This window comes from Colobus angolensis, unplaced genomic scaffold (genome assembly GCF_000951035.1).
Source record: "Colobus angolensis palliatus isolate OR3802 unplaced genomic scaffold, Cang.pa_1.0 Scaffold442, whole genome shotgun sequence".
NCBI classification, from domain to species: domain Eukaryota; kingdom Metazoa; phylum Chordata; class Mammalia; order Primates; family Cercopithecidae; genus Colobus; species Colobus angolensis.
In genome coordinates this window covers 1,022,730-1,033,092 of record NW_012117844.1, presented here as the reverse complement: position 1 = coordinate 1,033,092, position 10,363 = coordinate 1,022,730, and the positions used below count along the sequence as shown (strand labels likewise).

General features: G+C 41.6%; 2 protein-coding genes across 4 annotated transcripts in view; one reads left to right on the top strand and one right to left on the bottom strand.

Annotated features, from left to right (window-relative positions):
• The first annotated feature begins 637 nt into the window (after positions 1-637).
• Positions 638-4,285, top strand: RPS27A (ribosomal protein S27a). Of its 3 annotated transcripts, none has more exons than XM_011957450.1 (6): positions 638-814; positions 1,520-1,584; positions 2,063-2,117; positions 2,840-2,925; positions 3,528-3,659; positions 4,104-4,285. In XM_011957450.1, the coding sequence occupies exons 2-6, from the start codon at positions 1,537-1,539 to the stop codon at positions 4,251-4,253; spliced, it is 471 nt and encodes a 156-aa protein (XP_011812840.1). In that variant the 5' UTR covers positions 638-814; positions 1,520-1,536; the 3' UTR covers positions 4,254-4,285. The 3 variants fall into 3 exon arrangements, with proteins under 3 accessions (XP_011812840.1, XP_011812838.1, XP_011812841.1); XM_011957448.1 differs by lacking the exon at positions 638-814 and adding an exon at positions 1,110-1,420; XM_011957451.1 differs by lacking the exon at positions 638-814 and having other exon boundaries at positions 1,442-1,584; positions 3,528-3,634; positions 4,127-4,283.
• Positions 4,286-5,455: 1,170 nt separating this feature from the next.
• The window catches only part of MTIF2 (mitochondrial translational initiation factor 2), a 37,109-nt gene continuing 32,201 nt past the window's right edge, over positions 5,456-10,363 (bottom strand). Inside the window, exons 13-15 of the mRNA XM_011957447.1 lie at positions 8,767-8,931; positions 6,103-6,243; positions 5,456-5,656 (exon numbers count right to left, since the gene is read on the bottom strand). Of these exons, the coding sequence (XP_011812837.1) occupies positions 5,484-5,656; positions 6,103-6,243; positions 8,767-8,931 (479 nt within the window). The 3' untranslated portion in view covers positions 5,456-5,483. The remainder of the gene's footprint in view (positions 5,657-6,102; positions 6,244-8,766; positions 8,932-10,363) is intronic.

Sequence of the window (10,363 nt, the reverse complement as noted above, 5' to 3'; positions counted from 1 at the left end):
GGGAGAGCATAAGTCAGGAAATTAAATTAGCTTCATTTACTAAAATGTAGAGTAATGGGTTTAGCAGATTGGGTTGTAAGGAAGGCAGAGCCTGCATGTCATTCTAAGAAATTTGAATTGTATCCTGAAGGTGAGGTATTTTAAGCAGAATAATAACACACATTTACCTTTCAGAATGAATATTTTGGAGGCAATAGTGAAGGTGGGTTAGAAAGGAGGAAAGACTGGAGAGAGATAAAGAGTTACATACGGAACCCCTACAAGAGAAAATGAAGGTCTGAATTTGGGGATGGGGTCGCAGGCGGTAGAGGATGAAGAAATAAATACAGAAGACATTAAGAAGGTTCCTTAGAAAGGACTCTGTGGTTTGTGGAGTGGAGAAAGGACGGGGGGAACTTGCTTCTAATTGGCCTCCTTGCCGGAAGAGCACCGGATACATATCCCCAAAACTTCCTCTCAGATCCAAGACTCCCAAAGCCCAAATTTGGAAATGCTACAACTAAATAACCATTCTGCAGGTTTCTTTTCCGTACGGCTTCACTTCAAAAGTTGAAAACTCCTGAGATTTTTCAACATATTAAAGCATGTCACACTAAGGAGTGACACATAATACTCAGACTCTTGCCTAGACTGGGAAAGACTTGGCGATCGAAAGCAGGGAGGGGCTACAGGCGAGAAAGGGCTGAACTCCCGCTTCCGAAGATTTCACCTATTTTTCAGTTTGCCTGGAGCAGGCCATGCAGATTCCCTTCCCTTGGAGGCCCAGGGAGCGGCTGGTAGATCGCTGATTCTCTGCCCCTCACCGCTTCTGCAAGTGGGCGAAGGACACTTTTCGTGCCCCGCACTCTTGGCCCGCCCCTTAACCTTTCTTCCTACTCACTTCCGGCCCGTTTCCACGCTCCGGAAACCATTATTCCGCTTCATCCTCCCTCCAGTCCTCACCTGAGTCCCTTTCTCCAAACACCGACTTCAGTGCTTAGAGACAGTAACTAGGGAATCTGGGAGGTGGAACTGCATCTTGGGACAAGTAGTCCAAGGTAGAAGAAAGCAGTGGAGAACTACAATTCCCAGAATACACTTCCATTTCCTACCTCTTCCCCAATGAGGCCCCCCTCGACCCACCTCCTTTTAAAGATTCTCTTAGCCACGTTGACTGCACGGGAAAAACCTTTTTAAAACATTTTTTACGTTGCTTAAACCTACCATTTCGAAAGCATTCCGAAGGTTAAAGTGAGAAATAAGCCCAGGTTAGGGAGAGGAGAAACGAGTTTCACGTCCTGCTCTGGCACCGGGTTGGATTGTCGCTGGGACGGCAGTCAGGCATTTGGTGTGGTCGCCTAAGAGGTGGGTCTTTCGGCTGGGGCCCCGGGAAACCCCGTGGGCCTGCACGGCGTTCTTCCTTTTCCATCCGCCATCTGTGGTGAGTGTCTGCTCTTCGGCTGCTCTGGGGCCAGCGCCCTATTCCGCCTTCTGTTGTGATCTCTGACCTAACCCGTCTCTTCCTTTTCCCCAACCTCAGGTGGAGCCGCCACCAAAATGCAGATTTTCGTGAAAACCCTTACGGGGAAGACCATCACCCTCGAGGTACGGGCCAGGTGGTCATGAGGAAGCCAAGGTCCGAATAAGGTCCTGAGGTGGATTTTAGGACCGGCGCTGCTTTCCATGACTTAAACCATGATTCCGAATTTGGTTTCTAAAACTTAACTTTTGAAATGAGTATCTTTTGCTGAGCAACGGCCTGGAGGTGATTTTCGGTGGCCAAAGGCGGGCCTCTCACCTCTGGAGAGGTTCCAGCTAGTTAAAACGGAGGAGCTGCGCCGGGTAACTCCGCCCGCCGGGCGCGAGCACGTGTGACCCTGTGGCGGCCGCCCGCCCTGGGCTGGGGAGATGAAGGTGCTTTCCGGTAGCCGACTTGGGAGGTTGCCCACTGGGTGGGTAATAGGTCTCTTGAGTAGGTTTCAGCTCTGTCGCCGGTTCGGTTCAGTGGTAATTGTCAAACTAAATGAATTCTGCTGTAGTTCCGTAATGTGTAAGCAACATACTTCCATTTTAACATTCATAGGTTGAACCCTCGGATACGATAGAAAATGTAAAGGCCAAGATCCAGGATAAGGAAGGCAAGTAATATTTTGTAGTTAAGAAAACTTAACCTGTGGAGATTTCAGCTTACCTGTAGGTGCTAGACATACCTGCTCATGGTGAGGGGGGAAGGGCAGATTGACATATCTGCTCATGGTGAGGGGGGAAGGGCAGATTGACAAAATACTTGGGGAATAACACAATAAATGTTTGTGATCCGGGAGCACAGTCCCTACATTGGAATCCTTGAGGTGTATTTCACTTGAGTGAATTTGGACGCTTATTTTGTGTGAGATGGGAGTCTCCTCTGTCGCCTAGGCTGGAGTGCATTGGCTCGTTCAGGCTCACTGCAGCCTCCGCCTCCCGGGTTCAAGTGATTTTTGTGCTTCAGCCTCCCTAGTAGTGGGGATTACAGGCGTGCAGCACCACGCCTGGCTAATTTATTGTATTTTTAGTAGAGACTGCGTTTCACCATGTTGGCCAGGCTGGTCTGGAACTCCTGACCTCAAGTGATCCCCCCACCTCGGCCTCCCAAAGTGTTGGGATTACAGGCGTGAGCCACTGCAGACAGCCTAGTATTGTCCCTAAGATTTAATGCAGTAAAATGTGATGTGTAAAGATTTAGAACCATGCCTAACCTCTAGTACGGGCTTATGGTCAGCCGTTAGTACCATGTATTTGATTAAGGGGTGTTACCTTATAAATCTGGAGCACATCACAGGCTTGGTGTGCTGTGACTTCTTGTTTTTTTTCTTATTAGGAATTCCTCCTGATCAGCAAAGATTGATCTTTGCTGGCAAGCAACTGGAAGATGGACGTACTTTGTCTGACTACAATATTCAAAAGGTCTGTCTAGGGGAAGAGCAGCCTCTTTAAAAAAAAAATGTTATTTTGGAAATTTTTTATTTTACTTTTTTTGAGACAGGCTCTGACTTTGGCACAGTCACTGCAGCCTCCATCTCTCAGACTCAGGTGGTCCTCTCACCTTAGCCTTCTGTAGTTGGACCTATAGGCACACACCACCATGCCCAGGCTGGTCTCAAACTCCTGGGCTCAAGTGATCTTCCCACTGTGGCCTCCCAGCGCTAGGATTACAGACGTGAGCCACTCCATGTGGTGTATTTTGGACATTTTGGCACGCAAAAGGGGAGAATGGCATTAGATTAGCAGTAGATTTTTAGGTAACTCCTATACTGATACTTGAGAAGCACTACTGTAGTTTTTCCCATTATGAATTTTGCAAGTTGCATCCCATGGTGTAATGTAATGCATTCTTTAATCTCCCTATAAACTGTTAAGAATCAGATACTTTATTGGGATGGGGGCAGCAAGATTACCTCATAAATGTTACTGTGTACTGCTACTGCTTTTAATTAAGAGATGCGTAATGTTGGGTGTGCCCATTCTTGGTGGAATCATGAAAGCTTACGTCATTCTTCCATTAACAGGAGTCTACTCTTCATCTTGTGTTGAGACTTCGTGGTGGTGCTAAGAAAAGGAAGAAGAAGTCTTACACCACTCCCAAGAAGAATAAGCACAAGAGAAAGAAGGTTAAGCTGGCTGTCCTGAAATATTATAAGGTGAGCCAGTTAAAGTGATGGGCAGAATGTCAGCAAAGTCTTGGCTTATTTGGAAAACTTTATAGTAACTTGTCAGTATTTTCTTGGACTTAAGTATCCAGTATTACCCCATTTTGGTTTAAATGAGGTATTCTGGAAATGAGAAATTCAGACTTCCTGGGGTTTTTCCTGTTTGGTATTTGAAATCACTTATGTAATAGGGTTCTGAGTTCAGGTCTTACCTTTGTCTACGACTTGCAAAGCTGGCCTTTAGTGTTCAGAAGTCCCAAGACTTCTGAATATTTTCATTGTAGTAATAATAACTGGTGCGAATTTAGGGTGCTTTGGTTTGTAAGCACGAAAACTACCAGTATTACATAGTAAAAGCTTAAATATTTTGAGTCACTTAAATTAGACTCCAGAATGTGTTGTAAAATTATCTTACAGCAGGTTTGTACTTTTCAGGTGGATGAAAATGGCAAAATTAGTCGCCTTCGTCGAGAGTGCCCGTCTGATGAATGTGGTGCTGGGGTGTTTATGGCAAGCCACTTTGACAGACATTATTGTGGCAAATGTTGTCTGACTTATTGCTTCAACAAGCCAGAAGACAAGTAACTGTATGAGTTAATAAAAGACACGAACTAACATTTATTGTTGGATTTCATTGTAGTAAAAAGAATAGTTTTTAAGCACCAAATTGATGGTCACACCATTTCCTTTATTAGTGCTACTGCTATCACTGTATGAATGTTGCTTCTAGGGATTGTGCGACCCAGTGGTTCTGTATACCTGCCAGGTACCAACCACTTGTAAAGGTCTTGATATTTTCAATTCATAGTAACTTCTTAGAATACCTATACTTTGGCAGAAGTTATACTTAATGTAAGTTGTCTAAATATAAGCCAGTTTTTGTTTCTGTGCATCTTGACCTCAACACAATAGACATTTGGGGCCAGGTAAGTCTTTGTTGTGGGGTCTGTCATGTGATGAGCAGCATCCCTTCCCTTTACCCATTCAGTGGCCAGTAGTGCCTATCTCTTGTCTTTGAGAATCACGGTTTGTGTAGGTGTTGAGACCTTGGCTAAGCATACTTGTGTTAAAGGCTAAAGTTGCCAACTCAAAAATGGATACTGGCTGGGAGTGGTGGCTCAAGCCTGTAATACCTACACTTTGGGAGGATCACTTTGTGTCCAGGAGTTCAAGACCGGCCTGGGCACCACAGCAAGACCCCGATCTCTTCCAAAAAACCATAGGCTGACTCCTATGGTCCTGCCTACTGGGGAGGGTGAGACAAAAGGATCCCTGAGCCCAGGAGCTGTAATCATGCATTACACTTCAGCCTGGCCAAGACCTGTTTCAAAAGAAAAAAAAAAAAGCATCCGCAGTCTCTGGGTGGTTTCAGTGGAATGTTTGCTGTCTGTCTGTTGTACAGCTCTTGAGAATTTGTTCAGGATGGATCCCTATAAAGGAATGATTACTTATTTGTACTGTTAACACTAAAAGACAGTTTAGTTTAAAGCAGGACTTGGGTAGCATATCTTCCTGTGGAGCTCAATTCAGGGAAAGCTGGTTCACTTGATAAGCCTCTTAACTAAAGCATCCACTTTAAAGAAATCGGTGATGTGTAAGTAAGTAACAATTACCTTTTACCATATTGCCAGTCTTTCCATTAAAGGATTTCTGGTTGGAGGCATCCTTAAATAAGATTTCCTATTTCTGAGCACTTCTGACAGTTTGTGCATATGAACACATGATAGAACAACTTAGATACTTTTTGGCCAGTAGTAGTGCATTTCTACCTTCAAAAAAGCAACACGTTGAGTTATTTACATCTTTAATGTAATTTTAGAATCCCGGATCCCAAGAAGTCTTGGCTTGAATTTGTTTTTCTTCGTAACAAACAATTCTATCTCCCACTTTAAATTCCATATTTTCTTCATCTAAACTGAGACCACAATCCATTCCCGTTTTGACAATTGAAATGTCATCTTTTTGATGTTTCAGTGAGGTTAATGAACCTTAAAAAGATATAATTTAAGGTTAGTATATTCAATAAATGATAAGTACCTACTAAATACTACATTGTATGGTGTTACCAGGAAGTTACACTGAAATTCTTAAAAATTGCGTGGTCCTGTCAGTTAAATAATGGGACTAAATACCAGGGGAACCCCCTGAAAAATGAAGTTTGCTGTAAATAAGAATTTGTAGCAAAATACTCTAAATCTCCTATTTCAAAGGTACACACAAACTTTTTGCTGAGGATAGGATGGTACTGACTTGAGATGTAAAACCAACATCTCAAGCAAAGGGAACCCATCAACTACAGACAATTTAGGAGTTACAACAGCAATAAGAAATGGCCTGAGCTGAGATTATGGACATGAAAGATGAACAGATTTCAAATGGTTATATAGTCAACAGGTTTTGGTGACTGGATAGAGGAGATTTTGATGTTGCTTACCCTTCCAAATTACATGTCCATTACGGGTTAATTTAAATTTTTTTTGTTTTTCTAACTGTCCCTTTTGGACTCTGCAGCCAGCCACAGGAACTTTTTTCTTCCCTTCTGTTATAGAGAAGGTAGCTAGTATAGATGCCTCACCTTTAGGAAGAAGAGAACATTAATGTGCAGAAAACTGAAGACTGAGAAATACGCAATTTCTGACATTCTGTGGTATAAGAATTAAAGGTATGACAAAAATCCAAATTCATGCCTAGAAAAAAGTCTAGGTTCTTTAACTCCCAATTTTATTTTCCTGACCAATATTAAGAATAACAATGCATGAAAATCTTGGGCTATTCTTTTTTTTTTTTTTTGAAACAATCTCACTCTGTCATCCAGGCATGATTTTGGCTCACTGCAACCTCCACCTCCAGGGTTCAAGTGTTTCTCCTGCCTCAGCCTCCCAAGTAGCTGGAATTACAGGCGCCCACAACCACATCCAGCCGATTTTTATATTTTTGGTAGAGACGGGGTTTTTACCATGTTGGCCAGGTTGGTCTCAAACTCCTGACCTCAAGTGATCCACCCGCCTCGGACTCTCAAAGTGCTGAAATTACAGGCGTGAGCCACTGCACCCAGCCATCTTTGCCTATTCTTGTCTGCTCCATGAAAACCTTGTTTTAAGCTTTCCTTCAATATATTTTCAAGAGTAGATCATCTGTCATTACTTTATTTCTCTGTTATCTTTTTAAAAACATTTTTACAGATGGGTCACCCAGGCTGGAGTGCAGTGGCATGATCATAGCTCACTGTAACCTCAAGCTCCTGGGCTCAAGCAATTCTGGATAGGTAAGACTACAGGTGCGTGCCACCATACCCAATTAATTATTTTATTTTTACCTTTTTTTGGTGGAGGCTGGTCTTGAATTCTTGGCCTCACGTGATGCTCCTACCTCAGCCTTCCAAAGTCCTGGGATGACATGCGTGAGCCACTGCACCTGGTCTCGTTATTTTTCATTTTGCCACAGGTAATTTATATCTACTTAGAAGTACTAATTCTGAGTCTTTTTTTTTTTTCTTTTTTTTGAGATGGAGTTTCGCTCTTGTTACCCAGACTGGAGTGCAATGGTGCAATCTCGGCTCACCGCAACCTCTGCCTCCCGGGTTCAAGTGATTCTCCTGCCTCAGCCTCCCAAGTAGCTCAGATTACAGGCATGCGCCACCACACCTGGCTAATTTTGTATTTTTAATAAAGATGGGGTTTCACCATGTTGGGCAGACTGGTCTTGAACTCCCAACCACAGGTGATCCGCACGCCTCGACCTCCCAAAGTGCTGGGATTATAGGCATGAGCCACTACGCCTGGCTGAGTCTGTTTTTTTTTACTGACTAAAAATTAATACAAATTCCAATAATGAAGTAACACGCACTATAATGAACCAGTTTTCTAGGGAGCTGTTTTGTTGGTGGTGGTAGTGTTATCTGACTGGTGTGTTTGCTTAATCCTAGAAACCCTCATGACTTAGTGTTCCAAATTGCTCTTAGCACAAGAACATAAAAATCTCTGTACAATCATGTTGAGCAGATCAGAAAAACCTAAAATAATAAATCTGTTATGTAGATTAAAAATGCAAAATCAAATCTCATCATGGGGAAACACTGGACAAATCCAAATCAGGGTACATTCTACAAAACAGCTGGCCAATATGCTTCAAAAATGTCAAGGTCAAAAAAGACAAAAATTGAAGAACTGTTCCAGATTAAATGGAGCCAGAGAGATATGACAACATGGATATATTATAATCCATGATCCCGGACTGGGGAAAAAAAGTACATTTTTGGGACAATGGACAAATTGTGAATATGGACTGTGTATTAGATAACTGCATTGTATAAATAAACGTTAAGTTTCCTGAGTTTGATTAGTTCTATGGTTTTATAAGATAGTATCTTTTGCTTAGCAGATGTACATATTTAGAGGCAAATAGGCACTATTTATCTCAAACATTTTCAAATGGTCCAGGGAAAAAAAATCCGTGTGTATGGAGCAGGGCAAAAATGAGGCAAATAGGACAAAATGTAAACAACTGGTGAATTAGGTAAAAGATAAATAGGAGTTCCTTGTATTTCTCTTGCAATTTACCTGGAAATTTAAAACTATTATCAAAATTAAAAGTTAACCAAAAAAAAAAAATCTACGTGGGGAGGGAAAAAAAACAGATGAGGTGATTTAATCAATTTTAAATAAACTCAGTCTACTCTGGCTGATATATGCTAGAAACAGTATTTTTAAATATTTAATATTTCAATGTAAATTTTCTTCTTATGGTAGACTTCTCTGCCAGCCCTACAACAAAGTCAACAGCTCTTTCCATGACACTGTTAATAATCTTTACGCATTCAATAGTAGTATAATTTGTATTATAATTATTTGTTCATATCTAAACTGGAGGGCAAGTTCTTAATTCCTTATTTGCTTTTGTATCCTCAAGGCATAGGCACAATGTGTTACACAGGGCAGGTGTTTACATAAGAAGTTACAATGAATTCTCATGGTAGTCTTTTTCTTCTAGAACACAGGATATATCTTTCAACATTGAAAACATTTCCTCTAAGCTCTGAAGTGCTATTTATAGCACCTAATATACTAATTTTTAAAAGTAACATTCAGTGATCACTCACCTACTGGGTGTTCTTCCACAGCACAGGGTAATCTGCTGCTCAGTTCCTCTTGCAAATCTTCAACAAGACGGTAAATTATTTTGTGAAGTTTAATTTTTACACCTTTTTTTGCAGCTGACTGTTGGATAACTTTGCCTACATTCACATTAAACCCGTATATAACACCTAGCAAACAGAAATATGATCAATGAAGTAGCACAAAGATTACATTATAATCATTTATTTGTCTTTCAAGCAGAAACTTGAATCTAAATTGTTTTATTTTCTAAATTAAAATAGCAAATAAGAGGCCGGTTGCCGTAGCTCACGCCTGTAATCCTATCACTTTGGGAAGCTCAGGCAAGTGGATCACCTGAAGTCAGGAGTTCGACAGCAGCCTGGCCAACATGGTGAAACCCCGTCTCTACTAAAAATACAAAATTAGCCGGGCGTGGTGGTGGGCACCTGTAATTCCAGCTACTCGGGGGGCTGAGGCAGGAGAATCGCTTGAACCCGGGAGGCAGAGGTTGCAGTGAGCTGAGATCGTGCCATTGCACTCCAGCCTCGGCAAATACAGCAAAACTCTGTCTCAAAAAAAAAAAAAAATAGCAATTAGAGGAAGTTAGAAGGTCTATGATTTTTTTTCTCACCAAAACTAGTAAATTTTCCAATTGAAAGAATTTTATAAATTGTATTGTGGCTTGTTTAACAAAATTTCTTTATAATTTCAAATCCATTCATTTAAGGACCATTAAGTGCCTATAACGTGTAAAGCAGTATGCTAAACAAAATTTGGTTTTTATACCAGAGAAATAAAAACACAAAAAATGACCAGGGCTAAAATATTATTGCTTCATTTTAATAACATTACATTATTAAATTATAATCTTATTGTCTACAATTTTTGTGGTTTGCACTTAGGTATTCAGATGGCCAAAAGATACCCAAAAATAGTGACTTAAAGGGGTAGAGGGAAAAATAGTGACTTAATTGGTAAGGGTCAAGAGTTATTTTTAAGACGTAAGTTTCATAGAGCTGACCATTGCACCAAAAAACAAATAATGTATTTAACTGTAAATACTTTGGGAGAAAAAAAAAGCAAAAAACTCTTAACCTGGACGGGCACGGTGGCTCACGCCTATAATCCCAGCACTTTGGGAGGCCGAGGCGGGTGGATCACCGGAGGTTGGGAGTTTGAGACCTGCCTGACCAACATGGTGAAACCCCGTCTCTACTAAAAATACAAAAATTAGCCAGGCATGGTGGCAGACGCCTGTAATCGCAGCTACTCAGGAGACTAAGGCAGGAGAATCTCTTAAACCCAGGAGGCAGTGGGTGCAGTGAGCCCAGATTGCACCATTGCTCCAGCCTGGGCGACAGCTAGACTTTATCTCAAAAAAAAATTAACCCAAAAAGTAAAAAAAAAAAAGCAAAACACGCTTGTCTTAAACAAAATGAATGAAAAAAAAATTAACCCAAACAGTTTAATCCGGAGAAAAACACAATCACCTTGAAACTCCTATCATTAAGAAGTCATTCCGGGCCGGGCGCGGTGGCTCAAGCCTGTAATCCCAGCACTTTGGGAGGCCGAGACGGGCGGATCACGAGGTCAGGAGAT

Bases quoted from the DNA above. Each gene is read 5' to 3' on its own strand.
- RPS27A (XM_011957450.1), top strand. From the start codon at position 1,537: ATGCAGATTTTCGTGAAAACCCTTACGGGGAAGACCATCACCCTCGAG. The intron at 1,585-2,062 runs GTACGGGCCAGG...TAACATTCATAG, and splicing joins GGAAGACCATCACCCTCGAG to GTTGAACCCTCGGATACGAT. The intron at 2,926-3,527 runs GTCTGTCTAGGG...TTCCATTAACAG, and splicing joins CTGACTACAATATTCAAAAG to GAGTCTACTCTTCATCTTGT.